General features: G+C 41.2%; 1 protein-coding gene across 1 annotated transcript in view; it reads left to right on the top strand.

The window, feature by feature from the left end:
• The window catches only part of ptprt (protein tyrosine phosphatase receptor type T), a 531,138-nt gene that overhangs the window by 242,116 nt on the left and 268,061 nt on the right, over positions 1-20,961 (top strand). The window contains exons 9-10 of the mRNA XM_050039413.1: positions 1,497-1,612; positions 2,824-3,004. Coding sequence (XP_049895370.1) covers positions 1,497-1,612; positions 2,824-3,004 — 297 coding nt within the window. The remainder of the gene's footprint in view (positions 1-1,496; positions 1,613-2,823; positions 3,005-20,961) is intronic.

The following is a 20,961-nucleotide window of genomic DNA, read 5'->3' as shown; positions in this document are numbered from 1 at the left end:
AAACTGAAGATTTCCTATAAAAACTAAAGTATATTTTGACACAGCGTCCCAGAACATCAACAACCAACACACCCAGGGTACCTTGCACATCATATGTCACTGTGGAAAGTCCATGAACAAACACTGATATGTGACGAGGTCGGAGTGAGAATGTGTTGTGTGATTATTCTATGTATCCCCAGAGTTTGACTGTACAGGTTTAATGAGTTTGAAACTTCACATTGTGGAACTTTGAGGATGAAATCCTGCCTGAGGATCAGTGTTCAGTTCTTGAAAACAACTGCATCTTCTCAAATGTCACTAATTCATTAGCTAAGTTGTTCTTCCAACAGTCATCAGACATAATGAAGAAGTTTTTATCTTCAGTGCCAAAACTGGCTTCTCCGGTCTAAGTGTCTGTTCTCTCGCCATGTTTTGAAGATCATACACATTGGGAGTTAAGTTTTCATTTTCATCAGAGAAGTACAGCTAATAAAGCTTCTCTAATTATGCAGTGACCTGTTTTGGTTGCCATCGGTAGCTGATAGAAACTAATTAGGCAGACAGAAAGATTGGTTTGAACAAGCTTGTTAGTGTGCACTGAGTCGTGGTACGCAAACCTGGGGATGAGAGCCCAACATATGGCTGCAACAATGCTGTGTGTGTCTTCCTGTATGTGTGTGGTTTTGTGTGGGTGTGCGTGGGTGTGTTTGAGCTGCCGTGTGTGCATGCATTTCTGGTTGTGTGTGTGTGCGTGTGCATGTGTGGGTGACATATGGGCAAGGCAGTAATAACCGCTCCAAATGTCTGCAGATCAATACAGGGACTTCTGTGGTAATCTCTGGCTTGTGAATCTGGGCTGTCCTGTTAGGACGCAGCATCGCCTGGTGGTCACAGATTTTCCAGTAATTAATAGATCACAGGTTGGAACCTGTGAACCTGTTTACACACTTCATGTCCCATCAGAGTGGCCTTGAGCAAGGCCCTGAACCAAATTACTGACACAGAGTGTCGCTAAAAATCCCACCTGACTCTGCTGAGTATCAAAACTGCACCTGTAAAATCTGACTGAGTAAAACTGAATTTGTTTTTGTTCATTGGCAATCCCAGTTGTGCGTGAAACAACTCGAGGAATAATTCTGTTCAAATATCAAGATTAATTTAAGAGTTAAATGAACACTTCAACCCCAAAATGACCATTTGTATATCAATAACTTACTGCATGTTCACTTTAATTCATGAGGAAAACTTTGTATTTCTCACATGCCTTCACAATAAACAAAGAATCCAAACCAGCATTGGTAAGAGGGTAGCTTGTCCTGTATCTTAAAGTTCAGAATTTAAGCCTTGAAAATCTCTGATGATCATGAGTTCGTCCCTTGCCAGTGACTATCTCCTCACAGATGGATGTGTGGCTCTGTAGAATCGGTGGCTCAACAGTCTCTCTGTGTATCAACCATCTGTATTTCCTGCCCAGCTGAAATATTAACTTTCTTTTTTGTCCATCTCTCCTTCAGATCCAGTCCATGGTCCACAAAACGTCAACGTGGTGGATGTCAGAGCCCGCCAGCTGACTATACAGTGGGAGACATTTGGATATGCGGTGACACGCTGCCACAGCTACAATCTGACGGTACGCACAGCTGGCCACAATATGTGCTGTAACTACAAACTCAGAAGTGCGAGTTAAACTACCTGGACATTAATAATTCTCCATCATGAAAGCATCATGAGACAGTAGTAAAAATTAGTTTAACATTATCCCTTTTTTTTGTTGTTGTTTTTATAAGAGACAATTTAAATTTGGGCAAAGATGTTATTTTAAAAAGTTCATTGAAATTTAAAGTCTCACTCAAAACATCAAACATCTTTATAATTCAAGTTATGTGTTGTAACTAAGGGCTGCCCCCGACTAAGACCTTTCCTAGTCGATCATAGTTTTAGGGCCATTAGTCGACAAGTCGCCTGCATGTTTACGATATTAATGAAAGTATAAATCATATATTTTTGGCGGGGCAACAATGGTTTGAGTTGAAGGTGTGAGAAAGAATAGTATCAGTAACATTGTTAACACTGTGCTACATTACAGAGAAATACAAAACCGTACTAATGAACCTTCATTAATATTATAGGCTATTTTATCTACAAGTGCACGTCACACACTGAGCGAGCCGCCTGTTAATGACGCTGTGGGCTAATGGGCATGTAGCTACTTCCATGTTTCAGATGATACGTCATGTTTGTAGTCGACCAATGAAGATGAGTTTACATATCACCTTGGGTTCGTCCTTCACCTTCTCAAAATGATCCCACACTTTGGATTTCCTGCCCGACATGTTATTAACTAGCCTGTGGAATAACCGCAGGTACCAGCCCTGGAAATTAACCTGACTCCTGTCTGACTGCTGAGCATGGACACTTCCTGTGTCTGTCCTTTCAAAGTAAAGTCACACATGGTCCAGTCATATAGGTTTTGATTTATTTTGACAAGGTGCAGCTCCTAATAGAGTTACATTTACGCTGTCTTTTGTTTGTCTGTGACTGAGCGACCGATGCAATCTTGCCGAGTAATGTTTAGTTGACTATTAGGGGGCAGCCCTGTTATAACAAAAGGTGAACAAACACCTTTAGATGCACATGTAGAAACACCACTGCTTCACCTTTATGTGAAATTTGTAAGCTTCACAGTTTGGACCCTCACAGTGAAATCAGTGTTTCTATTTGGCAGTTCTGTCAAAGCATTGCAGGGTTAAGTGCATGTGAGAGCAGCTGTGCATTAGTAAACATTGTTTTTAAAGCAAATGACAAAGGAATAAATGTCATGTCTCTCCGTCTGTCTTCCAGGTGCAGTACCAGTATGTATTTAACCAGCAGGAGTTTGCAGCAGAGGAGCTGATCCAGACCTCGTCACATTACACCCTGAGGGGGCTGAGGCCCTTTGTCACGGTCAGACTGCGGCTGGTCCTGGCCAACCCCGAGGGCAGCAAAGAGAGCGAGGAGATCGTCAAGCAGACGGAGGAGGATGGTGAGTGATAAAAACACCATTTCTTAAAGCTGTATTCAAATTGTTTAACATAAAACTGTACACAATATTGATCCAGCCAGTTTATGACAGCTTTAGCTATTCCAGCAGCTCAGTATCTGACTGGCCTTCGCTGACACAGACCCTCTGGCTCACAGAAAATGATTTATTTTACATTTCTGACAGCAGCGACAGCAGCTGGTTTTGAATAAACAAGGAGAGCTGGCCTCCTACAGAAACTCCGACTCCTCCAACAGAAATACAAGATAAAGGGCGGCACAGTCCAACCCACACTGTGTGATTGACAGGTGGTTTTGGGAACTGCAGTGCAGGAACGTTGGAGAAATAATTCCTCATTTTATATTTTGGGAAAACAAAGGAAACAAATTACCATTGTTGTTTGGGTTTGTTATGTTTTTGAATGATCCTGAAATGATTGCAGTGACTTTATAGGTATTGAGACCATGTCACATGTAAACACAATCATATCCAAAGCATTGTGTACAAGTTAAGTGGGAGAGACTGTATCGCAGCTTGAAGAACAGCTCCTTACACTTGTTATTTTTGGGGCACCCAGTAACTCAGTGGGTAGAGCAGACACCCATGCACACCTGCATGTCATCTCCTTCAAGCTTCAAACTTTCCTGTCATTGAAGGCAAAATACTCAAAAAACAAAACAAAAGAACACCTGTTATATATTATGATTAGATCCTGGAGGGCTGGGTGTGTCCCCAAGTAGTAAAATGCCACTCTAATTATTGCCATAATCGATTTTAAGTTTCTGTTCAGACCTTAAACCTGCATTAGGAAAGATTTTTGTTAATAACATCAAATGGAACCAGAGAAAATGGCCCCTTAAAGTGAGTCTTCAGCAGAGCATGTGAGCGGAGCTGGAGCGGGGAGCGGAAGGATTTTGCGTTGAGTGAGGAGCGGCTATTTTTTTAAAAGGTGGAGCGGAGCCTTATCTCTCGCTCCAATTTCGCTCTGGTTGCTCATGCCCCACCCAGAATGCATCTTTGCACCTGCACACACCCACACTATGGAGTTTACTGTGTACTTCAGAAAAGAAACTGAGAAGAGAAGCAGCGGTACCTTGGAGAACGGTCCCTAACTGCGGGGAGAGGCGAGAGGGCTTCCCCGGAGAATCTACGAAGCTCATGTTTTATTTGTGAATAGAAGATTACAGGTTAGGGTAGTACGACGCAGTTTTTTTGAGCGGAGTGGTGAGCGAGTGGAGCGGGATAAAATTTATGATGGAGTGGAGCAGAGCGGAGCAAAGAATGCGCAGAACCAAGCAGAGCGGACGAACGGCACAAAGTGACAGGTCTTCGAGCGAGGAGTAGAAATTTTCACCTGGTCCACTCTGCTGACATGCTCTGGTATTCAGGACTTCTCAATGAATCATCTTAGCAGCTGTTTCCAAAAACATTTAGACCAGTGGTTCCCAACTGGTCCAGCCACGGTCCAGATTTCTCCTTCGTCATTCGTTCAAGGTCCACACACTTTCATATATTCAGCGTCATACTTGCGTTTGGCCATGTTGTCAAACTAGTTTGCTGTCTCTGCCAAATAGCTGTCCGTTAGTCACTCACTCTACAGCAGGAAACAGCACGTCAAAATAAAAGCTGTGTGCTGGAAATTCACTGCACTTCAAAATAAAGTGTTTTTTTAAAAACTTATTTGTGAGTCACTTGCGGTCCATTCTGAATGGTCTCCCGACCCACTTTTGGACCGATATCCACCAGTTTGGAACCACTGGCATGGCGTGATGGTGCTATAAGAGAACAGGAAAGCATTTAAAGACCAGCCAAGCTGCCAGAAGAAAGTGTCGACATTGTACGTTTTGGCAAAACCACAAATACGTTACAGTTGTACGCTTCATATCAGTGTTTCTACGATAACGTAGTCTATGAGCTGCAGACCACTGTTTGAGATCAGCAGACAGCAGAACCTGTTTTTTATGCCTCATTTACACTTACGTATGTGACAGGTGTCCATAGATCAGTATATATATATATATATATATATATGGATGATGTGTCTAGTGTCTAATGCAAGGAGGTGCATTTCTTTACGGATGGGTAGAAACCTGATAGTAGCTGAAGGAGTCGAAATGACGATCTGACTATGTATAATGTACAACCGTATTTTAACAGAATAACATTACTCAGATTCACAGTGTGTTAAAACTACATAAACAAGTTATTTTTAATCATATAAACTCACTTGACAATCAACACAAGCAACTGAATTGTTCCTTCTGTTTTTACAAAAAGACTTCACTGCATTTCCAGTGGGGACCAACCCCAACACATGACCTTCTCCTTACCATAACCAGATGGATTTTGTACCTCAATTTAACCACAAGTTCAACACAGCATTGCTGAAACTTAAAGTTTCAACATATCCGCTTCGTAATGTACAAAATTGAACGGATCCGTGGTTTTCAAAGTCGTGCAGTACCACCATTTATTCTGGTGTTGGGTTGTTGGAGACATAATGCATAGTCTCAGGATCTCAGGTTTGATTCTTTCAACAACCAAATCTGAACCAATCAGCCACCGTGTCTTATCACTGTGCCCTTCAGCAGGAAAAGACTACACAGAACGTACTGACATACTTTATTAATGCCTCAAATATAAATGTACCCTTGGAGTTAGAATTATTTCAAAACAACATTTTAAACTCCTGTTTCCTTTCCAGAGGGCTCCATGTTCTACTAATTCAGAACAGAGTGTTTGCCCCAGCCACTACTACTAATAATTCATTGATGCTTCACATTTCTCACAACAACATGCCTGCGATAAACTGGAATAGCTCGAATCCATTAGAGCAGCGCCTGATAAGCAGGATAAAAAACATCGTTCTAATGATCCCAATTCTCTCATCTCTTTCCCATCCTCCTCGGGGCTCGCTGTTCTTCTCCTGATCTCATAACTAATATCCTCTGAATTTAGCTTCTGGGGAACATCACATCTCAGCCTCAAAATCCTACCCTTGCTCGCTGAACACACACACACTGCAAGTTGTCTGAACCCTTTAAAAAGAGTTAACATGACTGGGGAGAAGCAATTGCTTTGGGGGGGTAAGGGGGAAAAAGCCTTAATTGTTTTGTTCTTAATTGTTTTTTATTTAACCATCGTTAATCTCCTGGTTGTAATTCAGTAATTAGGGAACAGAACAGCAATTGTTCACATGGAGGCTAATTGCTGTTTGTACGGTAATGGCTTTATAGAGCTGGGGCTCCTGCAAATGAAACAGCTACACACACACACACGCACACGCACACACACACGCTTATGGTTTCCCACTTATGTTTTAATGTTGCTGATGAAGTAGAAATGTACTATAACCTATGTGAAGGGGCAAAATGAGGGATTTGCAATTAAGATATAGAATTACCCTTCTCTCACACACACACAGTTGCAGACGCTTTGTCTCACTGCGAGGCATCCAGCACTGTTAATGCCTCACATCCATTATTGTGGAGACTCTTTGCTTCCGTGGTGCCGAGGAGTTAAAGATTTTCCATGTTTACTCTGGATACTGATTGCTTTAGTTCTGCGGCACGCCACTACGATGCTAATTGCCTCCCAGAGTGTTTAAAAAGCTCAGATGTCTGATGAAATATAAAAGTTAGAAAGTTAAAAAATGAGACAAACAATGGGAAGTTCTACTATCATGGATGTAAAGCTTCTCGTGGGTGGACGGGACATAAGGAGAGTTTATTGAGAGCTGTTCTTTGTGAGTGTGTGAACCTGCGCAGTCACATAAACACAGGTTATAGGAGATGACACATGTCTTCAAATGCCTACAAAAAACTAGCATAATAATATGTGTGTTACATTAAGGCTTTATTGAACACACTGTGACACTGGTGTTTCCAGTTTTGTCTGAGTATTAAGGAAACTAATTATCTAAAAGACATTCACAGCTCTGCTTTGTGTGTCTCTGTGTGTACTTACGCATCCTCGTGTTTGTTTTTCGTTCCCGCTCTCTGTTTCCCTGCGGTTGTCCATCCGTTCATAATGACAAAAGACAATTTGAAGCCACAAACAAACACACGCACGCACACACAGGAACACACAGAGAGACTCGCCTCAGAGACAAATGTCATGTCCACTCATTGTACACACCAGCCTATTAACCTAACCATGAAACACCTATTTGTCAGGTGGCTGTCAGGTCAGCTCAATACAGCTGCTTTACAGCCAGACCTCTTATTCATCAAATAGGTGCTAGAGGAAGTCTGTGTAGCCGTCTCACCTCCTCAGCCCACACACACACACTCTGCCCTCTTTTTCCTCTAAAGATTGCATTACACAACTATTCGGCCTCAACCAAGTATGTTGTAAGGGCAACGTCATGCCTCCTGCATTCCTTTTTATTTTTTTAATCAATGTATCAACAAGTTCTTGTCAAAACGCCCTTCACCAAAGTGATTAACCCCTCTAGATCCAAAGCTGCTGCTCAGTAGTCTGTGAGTGAAGAGTTTGATGGCACAGAGCATTTTGCACAAAGTAAATGGGATTAAGTTTTTAACTGTCATATGCTCATAAGATATGTATCAAAAGAAAATCATGCAGATAAAAAATAAAGATCCAAGACACCAAATTGTCCAAAATATATAATAAATAAAATATATAGATAATAGATGAATAAACAAATAAATAAAATTAAAATATAGGTATAAAATATTTGTAAGATGTAAAAAAAAAAAATAAAAATTAAAATAACAAATAAATAAATAAAATTAAAATATAGTTATAAAATATTGGTAGGATATACTGTAAATAAAAATAATTAAAATAATAAATAAATAAATTAAATTAAAATTTTGGTATAAAATGTTGATAAGATTTAAAATAAAGAATAATTAAAATAATAAATAAATTAAATAAAAATATCGGTATAAAATAGTTTTAAGATATATAACAAAAAATATTTAAAATAATAAATAAATAAAATTAAAATGTAGGTATAAAATATTGACAAGATATAAAATGAAAAATAATTAAAATAATAAATAAATAGATAAATAAATAAATAAAATAAAATTAAAATATTGATATAAAATATTTGTAAGATATAAAATAAATAATAATTATTATATGAGAACTTGCGTACACACACAATGCAGAACAACAACGCAAATGATGAGATGACCCAGTGCGAGCCAACGAGACCGTGACACAACAGTCTGTGTACAGAGGGTACCTTTAAATAGCAAAGACACAGGAGTAGCTACCAGCACAGAGTGATCACCTGAATATTCTTTGATATTATGCTTTCAAATTTTACAGCTGGCTCACAGTTCTTGTCATTTTTTCACTTTCCTGTACATCCTTTGCTCAAGAATGGAAATTCAGTGATGTGACTGAGTTTGTGCTGAGATAATATCAGTGTGTTATCTAAAACAATCAACTACTATGTGTTGTTGCTTTTGAACGTGACTATCTGGCTTTCATGTCCACGTAGCAGAGAAATAGTGACGCTGTGAAACACACTACAACTATTAAAATTTGTTTTGCTTACAATAAGCAAACAAAAGAAGAGTTAGATTGTCCTAAAATAGCAATAAAAATATGTTGTGTATGTTGTTAGTGAAAATAATGGCTCAGCTCATGTTGTTTTTATCTATCAGGTTAGATATCGTTTCAGTGGTTAAGCACTTTTCAAAGTCAAACAGCAGACATTAAATATTAAAATACTCCTCTGAAATCCCTATGTTTGTGACATGTTTATATGCTTATAAATACTCCCGTTCCTATTAAAGAGAAAAGCCGTCTCCCCACTCAAAGGACAATCACAGTCATTGAGATTTAATAATCCTTTTATCTTCAGAGCGCTGTGTGTTTTCTAAGATCACAGAAGAAGAGAAACAACAATCAGAGACGTCAGCTTTTGTTATTTCTCCGTTTGTTTCTCAACAGCTGTCACTTTACAAAAAAAAAATTCATCAAAGTGCACTTAGTTTTAGAAAGTGCACCTATTATTTGTGTGTTTTTAATTATTTTAACCAGTTATTTGGTGTCCCAGGAATCATAGAGGGCTCTCAACAAATAAAGGTTTGAGTACATTTTTTTATGTGGAGAAAAAACAGAATAAAAGAGGCAATGATTCAGGATCGTTAACCACGATGTGCTGCTGCTCTGTGGTTTGTTGCTTTTCAAATCTGGTTCGGGTGAACAACTTCAAAAAGTTTTTCATCTTAACATTTCAAAGATGGTGCATGTTTGACTTTTACAAGCAACACTTTGTTGTAACGTGTTGTTTATAGAGAGGGCATTGTGTAATATTTGAGTGTTAGAAGAAAGATTTTTAGCATGTTAAATACAAGGTCTTACTCACTTATAACAAAAAGTCTTCTTTTCATACAAAACAGCTGCTCTTGCTGCTCAGAGCAAACATCCTCACTTTCTTTTTAAAAACAAGCGAAATACAGTCTGGTCTTAAATCATAACAACTCCCATAGATCTGTCCTGTAATCTTTATATCACAGAGTGTAATTTCATCTTAATCCAGTCCAGCAGCGCTGCTGGTAATTCATGCCCGCTTGCTTTTCATCAAGATGTGTTTATTTGTCCGTTGGTAGGATAAAGCTCTGTAGTGATGACATCTGACCAAGATGATGACTGGCTTTGTGAACATATTGATATACCGTGGATTATTCCATATTTTCATGTGAACATGAGCCTTAATGTGGTGTTTCATCCCAAAATGAGATTTTCATCATTTGAGAAGAGAAAAAAAAAGTAATTAACTAAATACTTTTACTTAAACTAAATTAAAATAAATGTAAGGTTTTTTGTTTTTTAAAAATGGCAAATATACGCTAAAAAATTTAGATTTTTTTTCCTACATCAGACAGGATGTTTTTGTTTCTGCTGCATTATTTTGAGGCTGCTTTCAGACCTAGAGTTGTCTTGCAGACCAGATCAAATGCCTTGTGTGAGAAAGCTGCTCTTGATTGGTCAGAATTTCCATGTGGGAAAAATCCAGGAAGTAAACCAAACGTTGAAGAAGAGTACACTTGCAAGATAAATGTGACACTTTCTAATGTCACAATGGAGGGACAACTACGCAGGTTGATTTTAGCGCTGCTCATCGTGGACTATATTGCTGTCATTGTTTATTTTAGTCAAACCATACAGTTTGAAAACGAGGTGCTGAATGTGCATATTAAGGCAGTACAGGAGGAGGTGCACATTAATAATCCTCCAGGACTGTACCATACTCATGTTTAACCCAAACAATGTGTCATGTGACTGCAGTTGGTTCACATCCAGGTCGGAACACCTTCTCACCACAAACCAACCGCAAAGTGATCAGAACATAAGTGGACAGCCGAGACGCATCCCAGTTCATACCTGTGTCTATCATGCATCTCCAGCTGACCAATTATGTTCATATTTTGTTGCTGCCTCGTCACTCAGGTGAAAAGGTCAAAAGGGCCCTGCACACAGTTTTTATGACCGCACTCTTGCTAGCAAGCTCACCAGTCATATTAGTAGTTGGTCAGCAGTGTCGGTACAGCTGAAGATATTGCTGTCCAGCCCAGTCTCACTCCAAAATCATCAAAATCCACCACTTGGGCAGTGACTTGCAGCGTCAGACACTGAAGAACAAAGCCATTCTTTACCTTCAGCATTATATGCGGCCAGTCGCCATTATAGTTTAACAGCACCAACCTAACGTCTGACACTGGTACACCATGAGGACGGAAACAGAGGGCTCGGCGGGGACAGAGCACACGCTGCAGCAACTGAACACACCATCTGCAGTCATTTTTACTTGACCAGCAGACTTCATTACAAGCCGACTAGCTGTAGAAACAGGTGACGAGCTTTACGTTCTAAAACCAGCTGCTGGAGATTTGACCAGCTGGGTTGCAGGTGACACCATCATCAAGCTTGAGTCGAGCTCAGACCGGTCAGTTAACACCGCTGCAGTTATTCTCTGCAATGTTCTAAAATGGTTTTGTCTTTTTGCGAATCTTTGGTGTGAACTGGGCTTTTGTGTTGGGGGCCAGAAAAGCAGATGGAGACATAAACTGCGTCTTGCTCTAGCGCCAACCTCTGAGGCAGAGAAATGAAGCCGGTGCAAAAGTGCCAAAAATTGCAGTTCATTGAATGGCCACTAGAGGCTGGCTCCTAAACAGAGTAAATCCCGTCACAACCTGCAACACCTAATTAGAGGAGAATATTATATCACTATAATGAGAGCAGTTTCAACATGCATTAGTTCAGCACATTTTTATTGTTCAGTCTGGTTGTAAATCATTAAGTTTTGGCTCTTCACACAGAGACACTCCCTGTCATGCAGCGCAGACTTGTGTTTTGCTGAACCACCACCGAGCTGCTGCAAGAAATTCACCCCTGTCTTGATTACATGTAGTGATAAGCCCCAAGATCACTAATAAGGATCGATTCTAAATTTGCGTTTGCTTGCAAGTAGCTGTTACAAATCTCTAAACACTAACAAAGAATAAAATCCAAAATTTCCATATAAACAACGAGGTCTGCTGCTTATTATAATAACAACATGGATCAGAGCCGATAGACCGAGCCAGAGAAATGAAAGCCGGGGAGGAAACGCAGAGATTCATTTCATGCCAGTAAAGACAATTTGAAATGAGCTGAGGATTGCGAGACAGAGAGACAGAGGGTTAAGAGAGAGACACATATAGGTGAGGGAGAGAGTGTCGGCTTAATAAAGCAGGCCATTCATTGTGCAGCACGGCAGAAGTTAATTAAGTTATGATTAATGTGTTACAGCTGCCGTTATCTTTTCAATGAAGCCTGTTTTCTTCTGTCTCAGCCCCTAAGGTGCACAGGAACACACACACACACACACACACACACATTTAAACAGAGAGAGACAGAGAGAAACACACATACACACACACACTCGGCGGACACGCAGGTACGACGTGTGAGTCATGAAGCACATGGTCACGTACATGCTGGAGAGCAGCATGCAGATGTCGGGGTGGACACTGTGAGGCATCGAAGGCTTTTACATGCATTTGCACACACAGCCAGACACAAAGACACCACCCAGATATCCAGGTAGACACTGTGCATCATAAAAGATGAGAACACACATACACACACACACACACACACTAATACACACACATAAAAGTGAGTGATAAGGTTCTGAATAAAAATGGCAGCATCTAATTGCGTTTCTTTGTTAGGGTAATTTAATATGCTCCACAGGCTGGGGCCTTAATCAACACCTTGGAATTACCAATTGAAATATTCTTCTGTCAGACCTCTCTGACACGCTGCTAGTGTGTGGGTTTGTATGTATGTATATATATATTTGCACATATCTGACCTCGTCAGATATTAACGTTTGGTCATGGACTTTCCACGTCCAGATACGACGTGCAAAGCACCCTGGGTGCGTTCAGGGACACCGTGTCAAGTTCTGCCTGTTACATGCATTGTCTTCTTTCAAAATACACTTCCTTTTCCACAGGAAATGCACAGTTTACATACAGTCTCTTTCAAAATAAACACACTACGTTGGTCCAACACTGCAAATTGATGTTCTTTCTCCTACAGCAACAAACACGTGGTTACATTTTGCCAACACACGCAAGTGGTCGGGTTTAGGCAACAAAAGCATGTGGTTGCATTTAGGACAAAAGAACAGGGTTTGGATTGACAGTCTTATGGGAAGTGAACACGGGTGAAAGTCAGTGATTGTTGGACTCATCCACCACCCCACCCCTTTCAGTGTTGCCCTGCCATATCTACCCCATGCCGACATGAAAGGACGGCTTTTTTCTCAGTGTCTGACGCCAGAAGTCACTGACCAAGCACCAGATTCCGACAACTCTGGAGTGAGACCGGGTTGCACCAACAACTGGTTGTTGGAGAATTTGACCCTTTACATGTTGGTCCAAAGACGTTTCCAAAAATGTCCATATTTCAATCAGGAGAGACATGTTTTAATGGTAAAAGATTTATTAACGTGTGGGCGAATGAATAAGAATGTGGAAGGTCTTTGGCGATTAGACCCCGTAGAGATGGTTAGATTTAAAGAAGCAACAGACAGCATTTTTGCCTATATATATATATATATCATTATGAAAATAATGAGGGTTGCACAGGGTAGTATACACAGTAAAATAAGACTATCAGCGTTTACATAGGTTACTTAGTGACTTTGCAATAAGCTTCTGCCACCGGGGACGAATTTTCGCGGAAAAAATCTGCTTTACGGCAGGAAATGCGTCATGTATTGCCAAACTGGTCGGTCAGCCAATCAGGGACTGGAGCTGGTCCTTATGAGGAACTGGCCGTGGCATGAGATAGTTGAGTCAGGAGCACAATGGCAGACGGACAAAGTTTGGAGATAAGTGAAAAACGGCCTCCCAAAAGAAAACGAGCTAATCTGTCTGAGGAGGCGAGGATGCACAAAAAGGAGAGTGATAAAAGAAGAGGAAAAACAAGAGTAAACCTCAGTCAGGCGTTCAAGAGATGGAGGGAGCTCCGTGACCAAAGAGGCTTCAAAACCGATGTCCAGCTAGCTTTCTTTCTAATGGATCAGTAAGTAACACGGCTAAATGTTAGCTAGACCAGAGAGGACTGTACTGTACTGGCTGCTAGTTCATTCCTAGCTGGCCAGCATCGCAAATCGCCGCAACCAGGGACCGGGTAGCGAGTGTTGGTCGGCTGACATCCTCATTGCCATTCTACGGCAGCCCTCGGACAGTGATTACCCCCGCCCCTGCCTCCGCCGCCGCAGCTACTGGGCACCCAGCATCTCCGACCGGGAGAAGTGGAGTAAAATCCTCTCCTCCACTCCCGTTTGTCTGGTGAACGCCTCTCCTCTGTCAATACACATGCAGTTTAATAATATTGATGCCAGTTGTAACATTTGAATGTTTTAGTAGTAGTGTGTGTGTGTGAGAATGTATAGTGAGCAGGTAACAGTTGAAAAATAACTCCGCTGCGTGTCGGTGGTTCCATTCCCCTGTCGGGAGTTATTTTTCAACAGTCACCGGCTCACTATACATTATCCCTTATGTGTGTGTGGACACTATACTAAATAAATGAAAAAAGAGACCGAGCAACAATTATCAGATTTATCTGAAGAAAAAAACAAATAGTAATGCAAATAATTATAGCAGAATGCACAGTACCAGTACAAACAACTCACAGTAAATGATACCAATATGTACAGTACCAGTACAAACAACAGGAATGGAATAGCACGAGAGAGGTCTTCCTGATTGAACTCATGCTGAGCTTCATTTCAGTATGTTTTTGATATATTTGAGATATTTTTGGGGCATTTTAGCCTTTAAAGTCTGTTCAGTTAGAAATATTTCAGTTACAATAGCAATTTTACTGAATATGAAAGTGAATCTTAGAGAACTAACATCAGTACATTGTACAAGGAATGAATTCAGAACAGGATTAGGATGAATATTTTAGACAAAACCAGATGTTTCTAGAGCAGCGGCAGTAGAGTTTACAACAGCCAAGTGACAAAAGTGCTTTGCAAAAACCTTAAAATGAATACATGTAAGTGTTGTATCAAAGGATCCTGGAAAGCAGGCTTATACTGTTCACCTCACAGTCAGGTGTTAAGGCCACAACATCATTCAGAAGTGATGAGTTTTAAAAATGGTGTGAGGAAAGGAATCTTTTGACTTTCAAAATACAGTAACTTGTTAAGTAACAATGCGGTTTTCCAGTGAAAGCCTGCGTTCTCCAGAAGGACTGGTCTGTCCTCTGTGTGATGCTTTGAATCTCAAGCCAGGTCATGCCACAGTTTCATTGCTTGAAAAATGGCAGAAGGGCTTTGAAACCCCCCACATCAGGGGTCGTCCTAAAGCCTTTTGACGTTTTAAAGAAAGATGGATAATGGCACCCAATTCTCAAGTGTAAAAGGAAATGCTTTGGCACATCCATCTTTTTCAGTGAAATTCAATTTGTGACTGTAAACGGCTGAATGTTTTCAAAAAGCTTTTTCAGTTGATGCACATCAGACAGAGAGCATGAAAAGCTTCCTGCCATTGTCAGACTCGTTTCTGTGTTACATTGCAGGCGTTTAGTTGACACTCTCACCCACGATGATTTACAGTGAGTGCAGAATAAAGCAGAATAAACTTTTCTTTTTCCATCACCAACATCGGGCCAAGACTGGGACAATAAATCGGCCCTGGCATCTTGGCCCAGAGCAGCCATATATCTATCACACAAATGTAACTCTTTTAGTTCATATTATATTATATTATGACATTTCCACCACAAATTGATGCAGAAGAGGTATAAATTGATGTGTAGAAATTTACCAGACACTGTTGAAAAAATCCATGCCATTGCACTGTATAACAGACGTTGCGCTAGACTTTTTCGTCGCAGGTCATTTTGACCATCAGGGTCCTAAAAATCCAGTCATAATCTATTTTTCCCGGTCATTTTAATTTTCCTTTAAGATATTCAAAGACATTTAGTTTTCATTCGTTCGTTTTTAATAAATCCAACAAGCAAGNCACTGAGGAACGTGAGGAGAAAATACTGTGTTTATAATTTAAAATAACACAACAGTGCATAACCGAACATATTTTTCAATACCATAATCACTTCATTACAATTTTAATTTTGTGTCACCGAGCCTACAGACGTAACTACATGAATAAAATGGTCAGAACAATATGCCCTATTCATTCAGTGTTTATCCAACACGCTCAATACAATTAACTTATTACATTATAAAAAACGATTAAAATATGGACTTACCCATGTTTAAAATGACCTGTTGAAATGAAAAAACGAGTACTGACGGGAACAGACGAGTGGAGTCGATGTTTAACCGGCGTGGAGAGCGCAGGAGAAATGCGCTGCCTGTGTGGACAGTCAAGCGCCTGCGAGTACACTCGCAGGACTTCTGCGGCACTACGTGTCCGGTGTGTCCAGGGCGTTATGTCAACAACTCTACATGAAGCAGATGAATGACTTTTTCTCTGCAGTGTGAAAACGGCAGTCACTTAAACAACTGACTGTGCACTCCGCCGCCAAGTGGGCAGGGGTGGTAATTGCAACCGGTCAAAATGGCCGTCGGCCTTCAGATTTTCCGGTCATTGTTGTAAAAAAACGGTCAATGACCAAGAATATCCGGTTAACGTGACCCCTGCTGTATAATATATTATTTACTGTATATGATTTCACTCGTGAACATTTAGTGGTTTTGTGCAGTGTCTTCAGTGATGCGGGCACTGCGCCAGACCATAGTGGTGAAGACAGAGTTAAGATGGAAGGCGAGGCTTCCGATTTACTGGTCCATCTACGTCCCAACCCTCATACCCTATAGTCATGAGCTCTGGGTAGTGACCGAAAGAATGAGGTCACGGATACAAGCGGCCGAAATGAGTTTCCTCCGTGGGGTGTCTGGGCTCAGCCTTAGAGATAGAGTGAGGAGCTCGGAGTAGAGCTGCTGCGGGATCAGTTGAGGTGGTTCGAGCATCTGATCAGGATCCTCCTGGGCGCCTCCTGTTAGAGGTGTTCTGGGCACGTCCCACCGGTAGGAGGCCCCGGGGCAGACCCAGAAAACGCTGGAGGGATTACATATCTCATCTGGCCTGGGAACGTCTTGGGGTCCCCTAGGAGGAGCTGGAAAGTGTTGCTGGGGAGAGGGACGGCTGGGGTGCTTTGCTTGGCCTGCTGCCCCAGTGACCCAGGCCCGGATAAGCGGATGAAGATGGATGGATGGATATGATTTCCATTGTTCTGATCAATTGTGGTGAGCCAGACTGGGCCAAAATGCCAGGGCTGACTTTTTTGTCCCAGTCCAGCCATGATGACAGAACAAAATGACTGGCAACAATGGACAACAACTCAAATGGAAACTTCAGGGTCTCAGTACCACATCTGAAAGGTTACTCTCGGTTGCAAAGGTACCATACTGAAAGTGTTTGGTGGAAACGGGGCAGAGTGTCTGAAAAGTCTGCCACAAGTCTTTTTTTGGTCTGCAGTTTCTCAGCGCCTCTCCTGCATTTTGTCTCATCCACTTGGCACTTTAATGAGGGCTTTGAGCCAAAACAGGGAGGGTATAAAGACGTGATTGGACCAGCCCAGCGTTAATTAAGGTAAAAATCAATGGGTTAGAGATAGACCTGTTTTATAGGCTGGACAGACAGAAAAAGTCAGGAAGGTGTCTGGTATGCCGGAGGCCCAGTCCAGCCCTGACCAAGAGTATGAACAGCTAACAGCAAACACAATAAAGGTCAGAGATCACAGGCAGAAAATAGTTTTGCGAGTACCGAGTGATCACAAAGAGGAGGAGGAACATGAGGAACAAAAATAAGAAGTGAGAGGTGAAGTCAGGTAGTGCGCACACACAAAAACACACACATTCATTTTAACACATCGCAGTCAGTTGTCCCTCCTGGCGCAGTCTGTCTCCTTAACATTTAGAACAATTCACACCCCTCAGCGGGCACAAGTACCATTGTGTTCTGGGTTTAGTGGGAGGTGTGCGGGTGTGTTTTTGTGTGTGAAGTGGTGTAACTTTGTGTGTGTTTTTAACAGTTTGACAGCATCACTCCCTGACAAGGTGTCAGACACCTCTTTATTAAGATGTGTGAAAGCCTGTCTCGTCCTGAAAACACACAAACACATGCGCACTGCTGTTACTAGGTAGATTTTACCATAATGAGTCAAGTGTCTGGGCTCAGTAGTAAACCTGTCTGCACCTTGCCGTGTGACTGAGCTGAGAGACGTGTGTGTACTGCCGCTGCTCTGTATAACCCTGGAGCAGGTATTTACCCGTCCTCCAGTTATCCTGCTGGTAATTCACCCAGTGATGCTGTACAGTAAATATCGACAAACAGATTCAAGTGTAGTGCTTTCCATAAGTGTCTGCATGTGACACTATCCTTTCTTTTCCTTTTAACTCCCACACATTGGATTTTGAATGTAACATGACAGCTGCGTAACATGCTGATTTTCAGTTCTATATAGTCTCACTTGACAGTTTTGTACAGTATATTCTACAGTTCTCTCTTAAATTTTAGGGGACCAACAATTAGCTTTTTTCAAATGTGTTTTCAGCAAACATTTGAGTACTGATTGTAGGTGAAACACTGGTGTATTGGAGTCTCTTACCACATGGACCAAATCACTGTCAGTGACAGTAAAGACGGCCATCTTGAGAATATTTGGTTCAAAAACTTTAATTCTTAAGCTGTTGATGCAAATAAAACTGTACACAAATATATTATTGCATCCATGCTACAATAAAACCAACTGTGTTCTCCTAACAATTCTCTGCAAATCTGGCATCCAAGCTTCTTATCTCTCACAATGAGCCAATCATCTGCCTTGCAGAAATAGTCAACTTGGTCCCTCGACCAGCAGTCAGATGCACTGTGCCCAACGTGTGAAGTGTCACTGCTGCCAGAGTCGTTGGAAGCTGACAGGGGAGGCTCAGTGCTGGTGCTGAGGCAACTAGTGCTGAAAGCAGGGGCATAAATATAGACAGTGCAGGCAGAGCAGTTTCACTGGGGCCCATGGGGTGAGGGGGCCCATACAGAGAGAAAACAGGCTCTTGCTACCTTTGACCTTTTGTCATATGTGTGTGATGATGATTTCTGGGTAATATGTATGTTGGCATTATCAAATGTCAAGTCACTAGCATGCCTTTGGGTGCGTCATAATAGCGTGTACTGGGGCCTGTTGTAACTACTTTACGGCTCTGACCGAATGTCTCAAAGTTTGATCCGCAGCTAACTACTGACGGTGCAAAAAAGCAGCAAGAGCATTCAGGAAGAAACCCTCATCAGTTGCTAAAGTGTCCACCAGGTCCTTTTGTTGTTTTTTTTGGTGTTGTCATCCATTTTAACAAGTTCATTCTCAGCTCTGTTTTCTCTATTAAAGGAACAATGTGGAAGGTTTAGGGGGAATTTAGTGGCTATTAGCGGTGAGTATTGCTGATTGCAACCAGCTGAAACTTCTGCAGGGTAGAATTCCTTCAGTGTTCATTTTTACCGTAAGCTGAATTAGCCACAGAGGTTGCTTCCTCTCCAAAACAAATGGACCCAGTGATTTAAACCAGTAAAAACACTGACTGAAGCAGTTTCATGGTACAAATCGGTGTTCCTCCGATGCTGTTTGGCATGATGTTTGGAGATGTGCCACTAGCCTAACACCTGCTAATGTGTGCTCACCTTTTTTGCTGATAACTTAAGATCCAGACAGTCAGGAAGTTTTTACCTTGAATTATCCACAGAGGTCCCTTCCTCTCCAAAACAAACTGACCAGGTGATTTAAACCAGTGAAAACACTAAAATAAGTATTTTCACGTTAAAAAAAAATTGGTGTTTTTCTGATGCTTGTGTTGTGCAGGGATTGCTAACTGCGGTGCCAATGCAAAACCACAAATTACCCTACCTAAAATCTGGATTATCCATAATGGGTTAAGGTAGAAACATGGCTGTGCAACATGATAATCTCTGCAGAAGAGGGCCCGCTCCCTATGTAGATATAAACGGCTCATTCCCAGCTAACAAAAACACAGTGATTCTTATTTTCAGGTGACTATACACTAAAGAAAGCATACATATCATATGATATTCCATTTCTGTTAATATATCCCTCTAAATCCTGCACACTGGACCTTTAACCTTAATATGTGTTCACAGAGAGGCAGTTAGGCAGGTGTTTAGCGATACGTATATACCTAGACTTTCAACCTTGGAAAGTGGTGGTACGCAATAAGGAGTAAGGGTATTCATGTGGACAGATCTCAGAAGTGCTGTTCCAACCAGTCCCATTTCAGACACCAGTTTCAATGACGATGGCTGCATTACAAGTCATGAACAGGAAGGACACCAGATGTCTGTTGGTGGTCAAAGATCTGCCATCAAATATTAAACATGAAACTTTTGCAAAGTTTGTTATTTTGTCCAATTATTTTTATCCCCTAAAATTGGGGGACTACAAAAAATAACTACATTCCTGCAGTGCTTATCTGTCCTTTGAACTGCATCAATTTAAAGCTTAAAGTTGACACTTTAATCTCAAAGTCGTCGTTTCATTCCAAGTGCAGAGTGGTTGATTAAAGAGTCGGCACAACAGGAAACAAAGGTGTCACTGTGCAAATACTAACTGCACTGAGCCTCCCTAAAATGGAATTCAGAGCATCCAGACATCAGGTGAAAGTTTTCCCCTGGCAGGAGACAGTTGGTCCATTGACTTTGAATTAGTGATTGACTTTGTAAGCTAATAGACTTTTGGTTTGAGGTACTCCATCCAAATGAGTTTGATCTGAGTGTAGGGCTCCCAGCGGTGAGTTAGAAAATGTGCCCGCAGCCCAAGAAAATCAGCATGGCTGCTGTCGTTGTGTCTCAGCAGTTGTTGCATTATTCAATGTCGACAAGCTTCATCTCTACACGACATCATTACATCTTGTCTGTCTCCTGTTTAGGATGTGACTCGCCTAATCTCACAAATTACAGCTGAGCTGCTCGATATTAAAGCGATACCTGAGAGTCAAAACTCACAGTCAAACTCGGCTCGACGTGTTTTCAAAAAGTTGATTATGATCACAGCAGAGGCGCTGATGACTCTCGCTGCAGTCATCAGGAAATGACATTTAGTGCAAAGTAATAATCTACAACATTTCCATGTAATTAAATACAGCTCCAGCTCAACTGAACGTACGTTCATGGTAAAAGAGAAATATATTATTAAGTGTCACTTTTAATATCTGTTTCTCAGCCACATTTCTTTGTCTAGTTTCTTATAACTTGAATCAACAGTCTGTGTGATGCAAATCAGCTTTGGACAGTAGTTAATTTTCAGAAAGTAGCCTGATATGTATAAAAGAGACTTCAGCCCTTTCAAATATAAGAAATATAATGGAATACGCTGTCATACATAATTGCTGCCAACGTCCTTCATGATAAAATTTTCTGGAGCAAGCAGCGGGTTTC

Source organism: Epinephelus moara, chromosome 24, assembly GCF_006386435.1.
Source record: "Epinephelus moara isolate mb chromosome 24, YSFRI_EMoa_1.0, whole genome shotgun sequence".
Lineage (NCBI taxonomy): Eukaryota > Metazoa > Chordata > Actinopteri > Perciformes > Serranidae > Epinephelus > Epinephelus moara.
The sequence above is the reverse complement of the archived record's forward strand: the minus strand, read 5'-3'. Positions and strand labels throughout refer to the sequence as shown.